Source organism: Talpa occidentalis, unplaced genomic scaffold (assembly GCF_014898055.3).
Source record: "Talpa occidentalis isolate TD23 unplaced genomic scaffold, MPIMG_talOcc4v2.1 talOcc4.3, whole genome shotgun sequence".
Classification (NCBI taxonomy): domain Eukaryota; kingdom Metazoa; phylum Chordata; class Mammalia; order Eulipotyphla; family Talpidae; genus Talpa; species Talpa occidentalis.
Window position 1 is genome coordinate 136,978,238 of NW_023603184.1, and position 17,914 is coordinate 136,996,151.

A 17,914-nucleotide genomic window follows, 5' to 3' on the forward strand; every position below is an offset into this window, starting at 1 on the left:
CACAACTCCCTGAGCTCTCCCAGGTGGCGGTTGCCTCTTGAAACAGGTAAGACACCCCTGCGGGAACATGGGGAGGCCATTGGTGACTGGAGCTGACGGGACAGAATGGGGGTTCTCTGGCTTCCCACTGGCAGCCTGGAACCTCCTGTAGCACCTCGGGGCGGGTTTGAGGGAGAGGCTGGAGCTCTGGAGGGTGGAAAGAGCAGGGAGTCCTGTGTGGCTTCCTGGGCCTCTGTGGAAAGAACTGAGCCGTCTCTGTCCCAGACAACTGCTCTTTCAGATCCCCGCCGCAGCTTCCGGTGTCCATCGCCGGTGGCTCTGGGCCGAGGAGACTCCAAGACAGGGGCCTAATAGATGTACAACTAGATTTTCCCTGGCGGCCCGGCACACATGGTCGCCCTGACCTCACTCTCCGTACTTACCCCCAGCCCATCTCTGCCCATTTCTTACTCATTGGAAATGTTTCTTTTTTAAAAAAAATATTTCTTCTTTATTTATTTATGCATATAAGGACTGGGGTGTAGGGCCTCCCCGATGGCGCAGTGGGTTGAGCGCAGCACTATGAAGCTGTCCGCAGCCTCTGCAGCGCGGGTTCGATTCCCGGCCAGCCAGGGAGAGTCCCCCATGGCGCGGCAGACCTCTCCTGTCTCACCCGCTGCTCCCCTCAGCAGTGTCTTCCGGCCGTCTGCCTGTTCTGCTCCCCACTCTGGTGAATTTTTTCACCCTCCCGTACGTCTGGTCTGAACCCCAGTTCTTGTATAAATAAATCTTAAAAAAAAAAAAGAACTGGGGTGTCGACCAAAGGTGCAGAGTGTGAAAGTATCACCAGAGACAGTGGGGATCTGGTGAAATACAGAACCGGCGGATCTACTGAAGTGCACTGCTGAGGGGAGCGGGACAGGAGAGGTCTGCTGTGCCATATGGGTCAGCTTCCTGGCCAGAGATCGAACGTGTGCCACAGTAGATGACAATAGCTTGATAGTACTGAGACTTAAACCCCTGTGCCACCAGGAAGGCCCAGAAATGTCTTCATCTTTATGTCACCATTCCTGTGACCCCCTGGGGCCTCAGAGTCCTCGCCTCCTGGGTCCTAGGGTGTGAGCAACAGCCATGGGGGATTGAATGGGCGAAGGTAGGAGGCCAAGGCCGAGGCTGGGGACTGGTGGCCGCAGGACCCTCTGGCCGGGTCCACCCTACTTGTACCCCTCCCCATCTCCCTTCTGCGGGACCTGTCCCTCACCAGCCATCATCGTGGCCCCATTCAGCGGAAATGGGGGGGGCAGAGGAGGTGGGGGCCTAGTCCAAACCAGGATCTTGAGATATACTGACCACCCTCTGCTCAGGCACCATCTGCTCAGGCACCCTCAGTGGCGAGGGGCAGTGTGTAGCCTGGGTCGGTGCCGGGGGCGGGGGTTTGTGGGAGGGCCCCGGCGTCCATGCCTTTTGCTCTCACAGGCGGCGGGAGGAACAGGGGGGTGTCCTTTGTTTCAAGGACTGCCACATCCCTGTGCAGTTTAGAACCGCTTGACTGAGGACTAGAACAGCGACAGCACCCAGGCCTGGGAGGCTGAACTCTTGAGGATAATTAGCAGCAGAGAAAAAAGGAAAGCTGGACCTGGGGGTTGCGCGAGCCCTAACTCCTGCTGCTCCTCCCAGGGCCTCAGGGAGACTCACCCTTCCATTCCAACGTTCAGTTTCTCAGCTTCATCAATATTTACCAAACACCTACAATGTGCTAGGAGCTGGGGGCTGCACAAACACGTCAGGTCCTTGACGTTGGGGCCTCAGACCTATAAACAGGTATTTTCCTGACCATGTGGTCAGGGGCCGAGAGACGCATCAGTCCAGATGCCTTGGAGCCCCAAGGAGGTTCTGGGAAGGTCTCCTGGAAGAAATGAGATTTAAATTGAACCTAGAAGAGCAAGTGAGCGTTAGCCAAGTGCAGAAGGGTGGAGGGAGGGCATTCAGTACAGGGAACGCGGGAGCAGATGGCCGGGGCTGAGGAGCAGCACAGTGGGGAGCAGGGCGGTAGAGGGGTCTAGCATTGCCGGCAGGCAGAGACGATTGCGGGGTGTCAGGCAGACAGAAGGGCAAAAAAGGGAAGGCTTCAGGGTGTTACAGAGGTGGCCGACTTTGGGATCTGGGGATGATGGTGCCCTTCCTTGATGTGGGGACACCGAAGGCAGAGGACCAGCTGTGAGGGGGGAGCCAGTAAGTTCACGTTGAGGGAGAAGAAAGTGTGTATCCAAACCTGGGAGTTTGCTGTTGGTGATGGGGAGCATGAGGTACCCATATTCCTCTCAGCTGTTCAGGGGAGACAGGAATACTGGGGAGGACCCGCGAGAGGTAGGGGCCAGAGACGTCTCATCCATGTGTACAGAGGCAGCCGCAGCTGGCAACCCCACGGGGATACCCCCAGAGTACAGAGCCACCTCTCATAGTCACCCTCCGGAACCTCCTCCGTGAGGAGGTTCCCCTTCCCTGCTCTTGCTGCTGGAGGTCCCCTGCCTTGACTTCTGTCTTGGAAGAGCATTTGCTTTTTCAAGTGCCCCGATGAGTAAGAAGTGCCTCCTCAGGTCGACTCTATTCTGCTTGTTTCACTCCTAGAATCAGTTTCTCCCTGGCGGGACTTTAGAGACCCCCTAGTCCATGGCCCTGACCTCACAGATGAAGAAATGGGGTTCACTTCCATACAGCTAATGGGTGTGTCTTGGAGAAAGGGGGCTGGTGATTGATATAAAATATTCTCTTCCTTGGTACCTGAATTGGTGCTGAACAAGGCGTCCTTGGCGCTTGCAGTCTCTGCTGGTTAAGAAATACCTCTTGGAGGAGGCTGTGGCTGGCAGGGGTTCAGGTAGGACCCAGGCAGAAGGGGCTCTGCAAGCACAGTCCTGGGGACCTGAAGGTGACCCTGACCTACCGGACAGGACACTAACCAGAAGCTGGGTGGGGAGACTTTGCTCCCAAACTCTGGAATGTCAGGGAGGGGGTCACTCCTCAGGTCTCCGAAGAGGGAGTTTCCCAGCAGTAAAAGGCCGGGTCATTGCTCCGAGGTGACTCAGAGTCAAGGTGCAAGGGGAGATTAGATAAAGGCCAGAGGCTGTCCATGCCCCACTGGGCTGGAGCTGGCTGTGGGGCCCGTGACCTTTCATTCATTGTTCATCAGGTCAAGGAGCATTGAGGGAGGGTGACGGTGCCAGCTGGGTGGCAGGCTTGGCGGGGGATGGGACGGCCTTCAGCCTGGTGTGCAGGAGCATGAGAGCACACTGGGCATGAGAGCACCTGGGACAAGTGGTTCTCAGCCTTGGCCATCTCAGAATCACTGGGCAGTTTAAATTTTTTTTTTTTTATAGAGGCATGTTTTATTTATTTATTTTTATTAGTTTGTTTGTTTGTTTGTTTTGTTTATACAAGCACTGGGTACAGTCAGAAGCGCGGGAGGGTGAGAGAATTCACCAGAGCCAGAGCGGGGAGCAGAGCAGGCAGAAGGGCCGAAGTACACTGCTGAGGGGAGCAGTGGGCGGCAGGAGAGGTCTGCGCGCCATGCGGGACCCTCCTCCGGTGGCCAGGAAGCAGCCAGGGATCGAACCTGCGCCGCAGAGGCCGCGGGCAGCTTCGCAACCCAGTGCTCAACCGCTGCGCCACCGGGGAGGCCCAACAGTTTAATTTTTTTAAAGATTTATTTATTTATGCATATAAGAATTGGGGGATGGGTCAGAGGTGCAGGGGGGTGAGAGGATTCACCAGAGACAGAGCGGGGAGCAGAACAGGCAGACTGACGAGGTACACTGCTGAGGGGAGCAGCAGATGAGACAGGAGAGGTCTGCTGCACCATGTGGGTTGCTCCCTGCCTGGGGATCGAACCCATGCTGCAGTGGCTGCGGACAGCTTCACAGTGCTGTGCTTAACCTCTTGTTCCACCAAGGAAGTAGTCCGCAGCCTCTGCAGCACAAGTTCAAGCCCTGGTCAGGGAGCTACCCACATGGCACAGCAGACCTCTCCTGTCTCGCCCGCTGCTCCCCTCAGCAGTGTACTTCAGTCAGTCTGCCTCTTCTGTTCCCCACTCTGTCTCTGGTGAATCCTCTCACCCCCACACCTCTGGCCTGTACCCCAGCTCTTGTATGCATAAATAAATAAATCTTAAAAAAAAAGAAAGTTTTTAAAAAAGAAAATTAAGTACCCCACCTTGGCCTAATTAAATCAGAATCTGAGGGAACATAACCTGAGCATCAGAGCATCAGTGTTGTTGAAAAGCTCCCAGGTGACGTTGATAGCAACTGGAGCGGAGAAAACAGTTACAGGTTAACACAGAAAGAGCAATAAAAGAAATGGTGAGAGAAGCTTGGGAGGGACATTCCTTCTGACTCAGTGGGTGGAAGGTTCAAAGTGAAAGGGTTCACTTTCCTGGTTCCCTCCTCCCTCCCTCCCTCCCTTGCTCCCTTTCACTCTTCCTTCCTTGCTTCCTTCCTTGCTTCCTTCCCTTCTTTTATTCATCCATCCATCTGCCACCTACCCATCTCGCCCACCCACCAGCAACGTGCTGGCACTGTGGTAGAGGCTGGGGATTCAGTACTGAACAAACCAATATGACTCCCACCCTTGTGGGGTCTGCAGCTTGTGGGCCTGGACCAGGACAGTGATTGAGGAGGATTTGGGAGTAGCTGGGAAGGAATAGGAAGCTGCATTTTTTTATTGTTGCAAAATATACGTAAGATTGACCATTTTAACCACGTGGAAGAATACTGTTCAGCGGCATTCAGTACACTCACAACGCAATCCAACCATCGCCATTGTCTAGTTCTAGAACTGATTTATTAGCTCAAATGAAAACTCCTTACACAATAGCAGTCACTCCCCATTTCTCCCTCCTCTCAGCCCAACAAGGAATCTGCCTGCTCTCTCTATGGATTAACCTACCTAGTCATTTCATATAAATGGAATCATACAGGGCCTCCCTGGTGGTGCAAGGGGTTAAGCCCAGCACTGTGAAGCTACCCGCAGCCAGTGCAGCATGAGTTTGATTCCCCGGCCAGGGAGGTAACCCACAGGGCGCAGCAGACCTCTCCTGACTCGCCCGCTGCTCCCCTCAGCAGTGTGTTTCAGTCAGTCTGCCTGTTCTGTTCCCCACTGTGTATCTGGTGAATCTTCTCACACACCCCCTCCGCACCTCTAGCCTGTACCCCAGTTTTTGTATGCATAAATAAATAAAACTTTTTAAAAATAAATGGAATCATATAATACATGGCCTTTTTTTTTTTTTTAAAGATTTATTTATTTATTTATACAAGCACTGGGTACAGTCAGAAATATGGGTGGGACGGGGGCAGTGAGGGAATTCACCAGAGTCAGAGCGGAGAGCAGAGCAGGCAGACTGACGAAGTACACTGCTGAGGGGAGCAGCACGCATGGCAGGAGAGGTCTGTGCACCTTGTGGGACCCTTGCAGGCAGCCGGGGATCAAACTGGCGCTGCGGAAGCTGCGGGCAGCTTTGCAACCCAGCGCTCAACCGCTGCGCCACCGGGGAGGCCCCAATACATGGCCTTCTGTGTCTGACTTCTTTCAGTATGCATAATATATTCAAAGTTTCATTTTCCTTAGAGCTTGCTTCAGTACTGCATCTCTTTTTCATGGCTGAATAATATTCCATTGTGTGGATGTGTCATCTTTTGTTTATCCATTTATCCACTGATGGACATTTGGGTTGTTTCCACCTTTTGGCTGAATGAATGTTGTGAATGAATTTCATGTTTGTTTGAGCACCTGTTTTTTCAATCCTTTTGGGAACATATGCTTTTCAGTTCTTATTTATTCTTTGCTTTCCTTTTTTTATTTTAAACTTTGTATATTTATATTATTAAACAGGCATAGCTTAAATAAAAATTTTTCAGAAAGAAAAGCTGGGGGCCGGGCGTGGTGGCGCGCGCCTGTAGTCCCAGCTACTCGGGAGGCAGAGGCAGGAGGATCGCTTGAGTCCAGGAGTTCTGGGCTGCAGTGCGCTATGCCGATCGGGTGTCCGCACTAAGTTCGGCATCAATATGGTGACCTCCCGGGAGCGGGGGACCACCAGGTTGCCTAAGGAGGGGTGAACCGGCCCAGGTCGGAAACGGAGCAGGTCAAAACTCCCGTGCTGATCAGTAGTGGGATCGCGCCTGTGAATAGCCACTGCACTCCAGCCTGGGCAACATAGCGAGACCCTGACTCAAAAAAAAAAAAAAAATTAAAAAAAAAAAAAAAGAAAGAAAAGCTGGGGGCTAAAGAAGGGCCTTGAGAGGCAGGCTAAGATGTGGGGCTTTATTCAGAAGGTGCTAAGGCACCAGGGTAGGGGTTTGAGTGGCAGGGTGGGGATGAGAGCAGAGGTGGGTGGGCGGGAAGTCCACCGCTCCCTTCCCAGGTTCGTGGCTTCCCGGAATTGTTGAGAGCTCTCCTGGGCTGGGCTGGGCTGCAGAGCCGCACCTGAAACAGGGGCTGTTCCCAGCTCCCCAGTTCCTTGTTCCCACACTTTTTTTCCCCTAGGCTCATCGCCATGACCGAACTGAACTCCCAGGTCAAAAGGTCCCTCAACACCACCACTCCCGGGGTGCAGATATGGAGGATCGAGGTGAGGTTGCCTGGACAGGGGTAGGGAGGGGGTGGTGGGCAGGCCTGGATGGAGGGGCACGGAAGAGGCCTGGGATTCCTCCCACCCTGATGCCCGCTCCAAAGAGCCACCTCCCCTGGGCTCGCATCTCTGCCAGTCCGCCTCCCCTCCTTTCCCTGGGGTGTTTCCTCATTGGCTTCATCTCTTTTTTTCCTTCCGTCCATTTCTTCCCTGTCTTTCCACCTTCCTCTTCCTCTCCATCTTCTATCTCCCTCCCTCCCTCCCTCTCCCTCTTGGAGCCTCCTTCCTGCCCCTCCTGCAGGTGTTTCTGCCGCCTCTTTCATTCCCGTGCCTTTCCCCTTCGGCCATCCCCTCTGCTTCCTCCCCGTGGTGTGGGGGGAGGGCGCCCCTGACCCTCTCTCTCTCTCTAGGCCATGCAGATGGTGCCAGTCCCCTCTAGCACCTTTGGCAGCTTCTTCGATGGCGACTGCTACGTAGTCCTGGCTGTGAGTGCGGGGTCTGCAGGGGAGGCACTGAGCAGACAGCAAACCCCTCACTGTGGTGTCAGGGAGGGGATTTAAGGCTGGGGGGTGGGAAGAGCTGGCCTGGTTTCCCCCCAAGATGGCCCTTGCCAGGTGCCCGTGGCCTAGTGGTGGCTCTGTAGGGTCAGACACATCAAAGGCCCTCCTGTCCTGGGGAGCCGAACTCCCTGTTGAGGAGTTACAGTCTCAGGATCTTCTGCGCTGATGGGCTGTCACTCACTCCTCCTTGAGTCCAGGTTCCCAAACCCGGTGGTCATCTTGATATACCTTCTTGGTTTCTGCCCTCCAGGTACCAGCTGAAGTGTTAATGCATTTGCATTTTTCCTTATATTGATTCACTTTTTATTTATTTATTTATTTATTTATTTATACATACAAGCACTGGGTACAGTCAGAAGCGCGGGAGGGTGAGAGAATTCTCCAGAGCCAGAGCGGGGAGCAGAGCAGGCAGAAGGACCGAGGTACACTGCTGAGGGGAGCAGCGGGTGGCAGGAGAGGTCTGCGCGCCATGTGGGACCCTCCTCCGGTGGCCGGGGAGCAGCCGGGGATCGAACCGGCGCTGCAGAGACTGCGGGCAGCTTCGCAACCCAGCGCTCAACCGCTGCACCACCGGGGAGGCCCTACATTGATTCACTTTTAAAATTGAAATACAATTATAAAAATATAACTCTATATATATCATTGTCATATATGACAAGCAGTGTCCCGTGTCACGACAGTAAGTCATTAAAATATTTACATAATTATTCAAATATACATTTATTTGTGCACCATCTAATTACCTCATGGGCCTCTGCTGGCCCGTGTGCCGCACTTTGGGAACCTTCTAGAGTCCAACCAAGTTATTTCCTGGAGGTGAGCCAGGCCCCAAGGGGAAGCCATTGGTCCCATGTCTCAGTCTGGTGCCCTGGGACCACAGCTCAGGGCTGGCCTGTGACCCAGGACCCAGGTGTGTGTGAGAGCCTGCCCAGCAGGGTGGGGGCGGTGCAGAGGGCCGTGGAGTCCAGGGATGCTGGTAGACTGGACATGTCCTCTCCCTAGACCCACAAGACGGGCAACAACCTGTCCTATGACATCCACTTCTGGATCGGCCAGGCCTCGTCCCAGGACGAGCAAGGGGCGGCTGCCATCTACACCACGCAGATGGATGACTTCCTGAAGGGCCGCGCCATCCAGCACCGCGAGGTCCAGGGCAATGAGAGCGAAGCCTTCCGTGGCTACTTCAAGCAGGGCATTGTGTATGCGGGGCTGCAGGCTGGGGGCGGGGCCAGGGCGGGGGAGGAACAGGCAGTTGGGGAGTAGAGCTGGGCAGGGGGAGGTGACCTGGGCCGGGAAGGGAATCTGGGGCCTGGAGGAGCCCACTCTGGGGGCCCACAGTGGGCTTTTGGTGATTTTCAACTTTCCACTCTCCCACGCTCATTTCTATTGCTGCTTCACCCTTGCTTTTCATCCCTACCTGCCCCCCTCCACCACCATGTGTCTCTGGCTGCCCCAGAGGCCATTCTGAAATTCCATAATTCTGCCTACCATGAATTTTTATAAGTCAACTCCAATTTGAATGTCCCTGAGAGCTCCGTGCTAGAAGAGGCCCTCCAGGGCACCACATCAAGTCTCCTCCTCCATCCAATGGGCAAATGACCACTCTCTCTTTCTCCAAAGCAGGCCTTTCAAACTAAAAATCCAGATATCTGGTTGTTCTTAAAAATCTGAAGTTCTGGCCTCTGGGCTTTCCCCATCAAAACACACGATCAGGAGCCAAGTTCCTACTGATCTGTAGGGTAGCCCGGGAGCACTCAAGGTAGCTCCAATCCCCATCCATCCCTTAAGTCTCGCTCCCTTCGTCCCACACTTTCGGAGCGGGCAAGGTCTCTGATGTCTCTTCTTATAAGGGCACTAATGCCATGGTGAGGGCCCCCTCCTCAGGACCTCTTCTAAACCTATTACCTCCCCAAGGACCCTCCTACAAATACCATTACACTGGGGCTAGGGCCTTCACACAGGAATTGGGAGGGCACACGGTTCAGCCCACATTGTCATGCACCCATCTTTGCAGACGTCTCAGCAGGGCAAGTGTAAGGTGTGTGTGGCTCAGCAGGTGCAGGCTTTAGGGAGGCCATCACTCCCAACCACCAAAGAAGGTCACACACATGTAGGCAGTAGATCCATCTTGCAGTGTGTGAAGCTGAGCATGATTGTTCATGCACCTCACCCTAGTATCAGACCTCGCACCCACCCCCCACCCCCGCCCCCGAGGCAGCTAGGTATCCGGGATCTGGGAGGACAGGGGATTATCACACCTCCCTGACCACTGCCTCCGTTCAATGCACCTCTTCCCAGGATCCGGAAAGGGGGTGTGGCTTCTGGTATGAAGCACGTGGAGACCAACTCCTACGATATCCAGCGGCTGCTGCATGTCAAGGGCAAGAGGAATGTGATAGCCGGAGAGGTGGGCATTGACGTGGGCCTTGGGGATGTGGTCTCCTGTCCCCCTCCAAGCCTGGGTGGGAGACAGAGGCTGAGGAGGGGTGAGGGGCAGGGTGGGGGTGGGAAGAGAGGATGGTTGACTTGAGGGATGGGGCCTGAGTAAGGTGTGTGCCTCCCCCGCGCCGTGGCTCTGCAGGTGGAGATGTCCTGGAAGAGTTTTAACCGCGGGGATGTTTTCCTCCTGGACCTCGGGCGGCTCATCATCCAATGGAACGGGCAGGAGAGTAACCGCATGGAGAGACTCAGGGTAAACCGGCCGTTTCTCCCAACTCCCTGAAGTCCCATCCTGCCCCCACCTGCTTCTCCCCACCCCCACCCCTGGTCTATCTCCCAACCCCTGCCTCCCTCCCATTGGTCCCACTTCCCTGCTGGCTCCCCTGGTTGTCTGAGTGCAGGGCTGTGTGTGGTGGAGTGTGAGTGTGTATTTGGGACCCAGTGGCAAACGAAATTGGCAGAATCCTGCCCTCGCTCTGACTTCCGGCTGACCTTCCAGTGGGGAGACAGATGTAAAGGAACGAGCCAGAAAGTGGGGGTGGGGTGGGCAGTCCTGGGGGTTCTGGGCTGAGGAGAAGGTGGGCCGGAGGAAGCCCTAAGGCCCTGTGGCTGCTTAGGGGGGCCGTTGGTGTAACTTGAGCATGATGGGGACTTTGAGGACAATGAGAGGAGGGCCGGCAGGTCTCAGAGGGGCTGATGTGGCTGGACATCTGTGCAGGAGGGCTGGGCTTTGTTCTCAGGACCTGGGAGGCCATTGACGGTTGTTCCGAGTGGTAAAAGGGGGTGGAGGGACTCCGGGGACACTGGTAGGCCCCGCAGCCATTCAGGTGAGGAATGGGGAGGGCCCCTGCTCCTGGGCTGGGAAGGAGGCATCCCCGGGATGTGTGTTGATGGGGGACAGGAAGAGACAGGGGTGAGGCAGGTGGGGATGGGTGGAGTCCTATTTCCTGAGGTGGGAAAGCTTGCAAAGCTCAGATTTGGGGAGCAAATCTAGAGTTCGTTTTTTTTTTTTAATGAATCTTAGGTTTTGTACACCTTAAAATGGGGTTATTTTGGAGGTTGGATAAATGTAGGGGCAGGAAGAGCACGGTGCAGGGTCTCTATGACCAGAGCAGACAGGTAAAGGAGAGTCCGGGAGCCCTCTGTGGCTTTCAGGCTTTTATTGCACATTTACCCGGTACACAGCAGGCAGGGGTGCCAGGGGCCGGAAGTCTGGCAGGCCTCCCAGCCCCTGGCGAGTCTTTACTATTTCTGGGCTCTCTGGCATTCTCTCATGGCCTCTGCGTCTCTGCTGGTTCTCATCCGGTCTCCTGCTTGTTCTCTTTCTGGTCCTTATGCTCTGCTGGTGTCCCGTGACGCCGCCCTTATAAGCCAGTCTCAGCCCAGATGGACCCACCCACGTAGGCCCACACCCTACTCCAGGCGCCCGCCATCAGGCATGCATTCAGGGCCGCAGGGATCCATCATCAGTCCTAATGGCAGGAGGGCAGAAAAGCTGCCAATTATTTACCCTACAATAAAACTCTGGGCAGAAAGCTGGGCTGCAGACTTCGCATGGGCCTCAGCAGTCTATTTGTGGACTGGGACTGGGTGAGCCCAGCTGGGCCTGGTGTGGAGATAGAAGGGGGCCTGGGGTTTTTAAAAATGTTTGTAACTAGAACACCTAATTGGGCTCATCCAGCATGGTTTGAGGCGATGAACCTGCCCCTCGCTAGCCTCCGGAGGTCACCTGTGGCTTCTCTGCAGGGCATGACCCTGGCCAAGGAGATCCGGGACCAGGAGCGCGGCGGGCGGGCCCACGTGGGCGTGGTGGAAGGGGAGAACGAGCAGGCCAGCCCTCAGCTGATGGCCATCATGAACCACGTGCTGGGCCAGCGGAGGGAGCTGAAGGCAGCCATGCCGGACACTGTGGTGGAGCCTGCCGTCAAGGCCAACCTCAAGTTGTTCCAGTGAGTGCACTGCTGGGCCCTTCCTGGGGTGGGGTACTGGGCGGGGTGTGTGTGTGTGGGGGGGGGTGTGTGGGGGCAGGATCTGGGGGGGGCAGTGCCCTGGCTGGGGGCGTGGGACCCCTCCTTTATGCGGTGCCTTTGTCCTGCAGTGTGTCTGACTCAGAGGGAAAGCTGGTGGTTAGAGAAGTTGCCACAAGGCCCCTCACTCAAAACCTGCTGAGTCATGAGGTGAGAGGTCTGGGGGCCGAGCAGGAGCAAGGAGGGGGCTAGTGGCTGGGATGGAGGGATGGAGACTGTGCCTGCAGCCCCTCCCCCTAGCCCAGCACCATCACAGTCTCCCCCTGGGCCTCCATCTCTGCCTCTTAGGACTGTTACATCCTGGACCAGGGCGGCCTGAAGATCTACGTGTGGAAGGGCAAGAATGCCAATGCCGAGGAGAGGAAGGGAGCCATGAGCCAGGCGCTGGTGGGGCTGTGGGCAAGGGGGGGGAGGGGCGACCCCAGGATAGCAGGGCCGGGGGAGGGGTGTGATCTATAGTCATCTTGGGGGTTCCCCGACTGCCGGGGAGCCAGTCACCCTGGCGCCTCCTCAGAATGTGGGCTTCCCCTCCCTGCTTGGGAGAAGAGCGGGGAAGTGGGGGTATCCTTCCTAACACAGGGGGGTAGGCCAGTGTGGTCCGGGCAAGGGCAGAGTCTGGGGTCCTCCAGGGCAGGGGTCAGTCATCCTAACTGACCCGGGGTCAGTGCTGGTTGGACTGGGGTTGGTTCTAGGCTGGAGATGGGACCTGGGGGTCAGGGTTAGAATTAGGGGTTCAAGTGTGGGGTCTGAGCCAACCTCCGATTGGGGCTGGAGCCGGGTAAGGCTTGGGGTCAGCACTGGGACTGGGCTAGGGCTCAGGTTTGGGAAGTTTATGGTTGAGTGTGCGCAGGGTTAGGGCGGGCTTTGGCTGGCACTGGGGCTTGGGAGGGACGCAACCCCAGCCACCCACTTCGTCCCCCAGAACTTTATCAAAGCGAAGCAGTACCCGCCCAGCACCCAGGTGGAGGTGCAGAATGATGGGGCCGAGTCAGCCGTCTTCCAGCAGCTCTTCCAGAAGTGGACAGTGCCCAACCGGACAGCAGGCCTGGGCAAGACCCACACTGTGGGCTCCGTGGGTGAGAGCCCCTGGCCTGTCCCCACCCTCCTTCCTGACACTCCTCCTCCCTGCGCCGTGGAATGGCTCTGGGCTCCCCAGAGTGGGGCACGGATCAACTCCAGTGTTGCCAGAACAGATATTGCCCTGAGACTGTCTGCCTGTGTCTATGCAAGCGTCTTTTTCTTAAGCCTGCCCTTTCAGAATGAAAAAAAAAAAAAAAAAAAGTTATCACAACTGGGAGCTCAGACGACCTGCTTTTCATTTGCAAAGGGTTGGGCTTCCCTGGAAATCAGCAGCTCCCAGGTGTCACCGAGGGCAAGCTCAGTGCAGGGCGGCGGGAGGGTGAAAGGTGAATGCAGCACCCATGTCCATGGAGCTCTCCGCTGAGCTGGGAGACAAGGCCCGCGCATGAGGGAGGTGGGACCAGGCTGGAGCCTCACGTCTTGCTGTTCTCCGGCTCTCCTGGGGGCACCATTCAAGCATGAGTCCTGGGATGGCAGAGGGCTCCGGGCAGTTCTGCCTCTCTCCAGCTCTGTGACCCCCAGGAAGCTACTGAATCTCTCTGCCTTGGTGTCCTCATCTGTAAAATGGATCTAAGCATTAGGGCTGTTGTGAGGACTTAGGGATCTAAGCACTTAGGATCTAAGCACTTAGGGCTGTTGTGAGGACCCCCCAAAACAGCTGGTATTATGTGATTCCCCTTCACTCCAGCCAAGGTAGAGCAGTTGAAGTTTGATGCCGCGACCATGCATGTCCAGCCCCAGGTGGCTGCCCAGCAGAAGATGGTCGACGATGGCAGTGGGGATGTGCAGGTATGGTGAGGAACGCCCGTGGTGGGGTTGAGGGTGACTGACGGGCCCATCCTGGACCTCACACTGACCTGATTCCGGTTCTAGGTGTGGCGCATTGAGAATCTAGAGTTGGTGCCTGTGGATTCCAAGTGGCTGGGACACTTTTACGGGGGCGACTGCTACCTGCTGCTCTACACCTACCTCATCGGAGAGAAGAAGCACTACCTGCTCTACATCTGGCAGGTCAGGTGCTGCCCCGTCCTGTCCAGGGCACAGCTGACTCAGCTCCCACTTTGCTGTACCCTTGCCAAGTGGCCATCACCCCTGAGTTGAATACCTCTGGTGATGGGGAGCTCACCCCTCTGCCACCTTGGGACTGCTCTGGACATGCTGCTAACACTGAGTACCCGCATTCACAGCCCTTTTCAAATTGGTTCTCTGAGTCTCCTAATTTCTGTGGCCTCCTGCATGTTTCCCTCGCCCGCTGTGACTGGGTTTCTGTGTTCAGATGTGATGGGACAGGGATGTGGGTGCCAGGAGTGGGTCATTTGCTAGCCAGGTTGCTTCCTGAGGATGACACAATAAGGAGGAGAGGAGGCTTAGGTCAAGGTTGGGGTTGCAGGTGGGTCAGGCTGGGTGGGGGCTGGGCAGAGATTTGGTGTGAGGATTGCATCATAACTGAGGTCTTGGGTCAGGTTGTGTTTTGTCAGGGTGGTGTTTGGTGGAAAAGACGGTTAGGGTGGAGTTGTTGCTGAGTCTGGAGCTGGGGTCTGAATAGGGGGTTGACCTATCCCTCCCTCTGTCCTGCTCGTCCCCAGGGCAGCCAGGCCAGCCAGGATGAAATTGCAGCCTCAGCCTACCAGGCCGTCTTCCTCGACCAGCAGTACAACGATGAACCGGTCCAGATCCGGGTCCCCATGGGCAAGGAACCTCCCCACCTCATGGCCATCTTCAAGGGAAAAATGGTGGTCTACCAGGTGTGACTGCTGCACAGGAAGCACCCCAAGTTCCCCCAGGGGAGGGGGCAGGGCATGAGGGTGAAGCAGGGCTGGGAGAAGCCCATTCTTTGTAGGAGGACGGGAGCTGGTAATAGATATAGATATGTAATTTGAGTATGCTCGTAATTTGATTATACATGGCACTTAGTGTGTGCAAGTGCTGTTTCTCCACTCCCGCTCCTTAATTCTATGCATTAAAAATTATCTGGGCTAGAATTGCCTAAATGAAGGACATGTCCGAACAGCTTTGGTGCCTTCCAGCCTAATGCAATAGTATCTGCAGTCACGTAAATGATGATCTGCTTATCAGCACCTGCTAAGTACACAGCCCTCTGCAAAACACTTGTGGGGAGGGGAATGCCACGCTGCTACCTGCACCATCTTGCTGGGTGAGCAGCGCATTGCCACAGTGGCCCAACAGCCCGTGCAGCTAAATGTCAGAAATGCTAGCCGAGTTCAAAGGAGACGGCGAAGACAGGAGGCACAGACTTCAGGGTGGAAAGGGGGGCTGAGCTGAAGTGCTTGGCAGAGGTGAGATGAGAGCGTGTGCGCAGGGGCAGAGCAAGGACAAAAGCCCAGAAAAGTCCCCAGAGGACCAGTGAGAAGCCTGACCACGCTAAACTGGAGGGTTTGGGGAGAGCAGAGAATCTGGAAAGGCAATTTTTTTTTTAAAGATTTATTTATTTATGCATACAAGAGTTGGGGTACAGGCCAGAGGTGCAGGAGATGAGAGGATTCACCAGAGACAGAGAGGAGCAGCGGGCGAGACAGGAGAGGTCTGCTGCGCCATGTGGGTAGCTCCCTGGCTGGGGATAGAACTCATAGCTTCACAGTGTTGTGCTTCACCCCTTGCGCCACCAGGGAGGCCCTGGAAAGGCAGTTTTGTGGGTTTTTTTTTTTTTAAAGATTTTTTTATTTATACAAGAACCAGGGTACAGGCCAGATGCGTGGGAGGGTGAGAAGATTCATCAGAGACAGAGTGGGGAACAGAACAGGCAGACTGATAAAATAGACTTCTGAGGGGAGCAGCGGGCGAGACAGGAGAGGTCTGCGCGCCATGTGGGACCCTCACTGGCTGGCCGTTATCGAACCGGCACCGCAGAGGCTGCGGACAGCCTCACAGTGCGGCGCTCAACCGCCTGCGCCACCAGGGAGGCCCTGGAAAGGCAGTTTTTATCTTCATCATGTGGGCCCTTCTAAAGCCAAGCTGAGAGCTGGTTTTCTAGTCATCAAGGAGCAATAGGGAGCCAGTGAAGGTTTTTGAGCAGGGGAAGTCATGGTCAAAGCAATGTTCTGGTAAGATGAGCAGATCTTGCCCCAAGCCCTTTTCCTCCCTAATCCCCCATCATCTTCTTCACTAAATTCCTCCCACCTCTTTCCCTGCTTTCGCCCACACCTTGCAGGGAGGGACCTCCCGGGCTGGCAACACAGAGCCTGAGCCCTCCACAAGACTGTTCCAGGTCCGGGGAACCACTGCCAACAACACCAAGGCCTTCGAGGTCCCAGCCCGGGCCACCTCCCTCAACTCCAACGACGTCTTTCTCCTCAAGACCCCATCCTGCTGCTACCTGTGGTGTGGGAAGGTGTGTGCAGGGCCAAGCAGCCTCCTTCTCCAAAGTGGGCTGTGGGGGACCCCCAGCTTGACAGAGTAGACCTGGGTCAGGCCGGAGCCTCTGGCTGAATAGGTTCTGCTCTCTGGTTTCCCAGCTGCCTATGACCCTATCTCCCTCCTCCGCAGCTGGGCCTGACCATGGTTAGATTGTCGGCATCTGCGTCTGAGGTGGTCTCATTTGGTTAGTCTCTGGCCGGCCCCTGCTGTGCCAGTGTTGGTCTTGTCCTTCTGTCTCGGGCCCTCCACCCCTGTGCCTGTTGCTGTCTCTCCTTTGATCTCTGCAAAGATCTCTCTCGGACGCTTTCTCCTGCCCTGGAAGGGGCGTGCACGCTCTCTTGCCTCCTCTGCCATTCATTAGCATGTCCAGACAGAGGAGGGGGTGGGAGGGCTGTCTCTGCATTGGCCACGTGTCGGGGGTCCTGGTCCAGGACAGCCCTCCCAGACCCCAGAGCTCTGGGCCAGGGACTGGGGGAAGGGCAGGGGTAGGGCTGGCACTGGAGATGATCTTTTCCAGCACAACCCATCAAGGCCCCCCTGTCCTCCCCAGGGCTGTAGTGGGGATGAACGGGAGATGGCCAAGACGGTCGCTGACATCATCTCCCGGACGGAGAAGCAAGTGGTGGTGGAAGGACAGGAGCCGGCCAACTTCTGGATGGCCCTGGGTGGGAAGGCCCCCTATGCCAACACCAAGAGGTAACTACTGGGTCCCTTTACCGCAGCTCACCTCCTGAGGCTGGAGAGCTTCCCAGGACCTCAACCCTCAAGACCCTTCAGTAGAGTTTATATGCCAGACCTTCAGGGCTGAATAGGGGTGACCCATGACTTGGGAGCCCTTTGGGCTCGGGGGCTGTGTCTGTGCTCTCTCCATGGCATGCTCAGGCCTGGTGGGGGTGTTTCTCTAGTCCAGGGCATCCACAAGCCTAGGAGACAGCTCAAAGAGAGGAGCAGGAAGAAGTAGAGCCCACCCAGCCTGCACTTCTGTGCTGGCACAGGACCTGGATGCTGAGAAGCACCAGCTGTAAGGCTTTTTTCAAATGGTTTTCTTTCCTTTCTTTTTTAAAATATTTATTTATACAAGAACTGGGATAGAGGCCAGATACACTGGAGGGTGAGAGGATTCACCAGAGACAGAGCAGAACAGGCAGATGGACCAAAATACGTTCCTGAGGGGAGCAGTGGGCGAGGCAGAATAGGTCTGCCATACCATGTGGGTATCTCCCTGGCCAGCTGGGAATTGAACCCACGCTGCAGAGGCTGCGGACAGCTTCATAGCGCTGCGCTCAACCCGCTGTGCCACCAGGGAGGCTGTCAAATGGTTTTCTAAAGCAGATCCATGAGTCACTATTTCCTAATTCAAAAGTTAAAGGCCATGTACGGCAGCGATAGCAGGAATAGCAGAGGGAAGATATCAAAAAGAACTGCTTAACAAGAGCATAGCAGAGTCACTGGAATGCATTCCTGGAAAAGCACTGGGAAATTCTCCCTGGGAGCACTCTGACACTCTTGGGAAGAGGGGAGAATTTTTGAGATCAATAGTAAGCGTTTTCCTGGGAAACAGACTTTCCATGCCAGAATCCTTGAGTCCCTTTCACCACACCTTCCTCCTGCCAATACAATCTTCTCTCCATCCTGCAGACTACAGGAGGAAAACCAGGTCATCTCGCCCCGGCTCTTCGAGTGTTCTAACCAGACTGGGCGCTTCATGGCCACAGAAATCCCTGACTTCAATCAGGATGACTTGGAAGAGGATGATGTGTTCCTGCTAGATGTCTGGGACCAGGTAGGATTAAGGCCTAGGGATCTCTTTTGCTAATACTTCAAACCTCAGGACC

At 55.6% G+C, this 17,914-nt stretch overlaps 1 protein-coding gene across 1 annotated transcript in view; it reads left to right on the top strand.

Annotated features, from left to right (window-relative positions):
• The window catches only part of VIL1 (villin 1), a 27,276-nt gene continuing 9,362 nt past the window's right edge, over positions 1–17,914 (top strand). The window contains exons 1-16 of the mRNA XM_037524030.2: positions 1–46; positions 6,514–6,598; positions 7,009–7,083; positions 8,161–8,357; positions 9,457–9,565; positions 9,740–9,850; positions 11,344–11,546; positions 11,696–11,774; positions 11,913–12,011; positions 12,547–12,700; positions 13,393–13,493; positions 13,578–13,715; positions 14,291–14,449; positions 15,874–16,053; positions 16,630–16,775; positions 17,718–17,862. Coding sequence (XP_037379927.1) covers positions 6,524–6,598; positions 7,009–7,083; positions 8,161–8,357; positions 9,457–9,565; positions 9,740–9,850; positions 11,344–11,546; positions 11,696–11,774; positions 11,913–12,011; positions 12,547–12,700; positions 13,393–13,493; positions 13,578–13,715; positions 14,291–14,449; positions 15,874–16,053; positions 16,630–16,775; positions 17,718–17,862 — 1,971 coding nt within the window. The 5' untranslated portion in view covers positions 1–46; positions 6,514–6,523. The remainder of the gene's footprint in view (positions 47–6,513; positions 6,599–7,008; positions 7,084–8,160; positions 8,358–9,456; positions 9,566–9,739; positions 9,851–11,343; positions 11,547–11,695; positions 11,775–11,912; positions 12,012–12,546; positions 12,701–13,392; positions 13,494–13,577; positions 13,716–14,290; positions 14,450–15,873; positions 16,054–16,629; positions 16,776–17,717; positions 17,863–17,914) is intronic.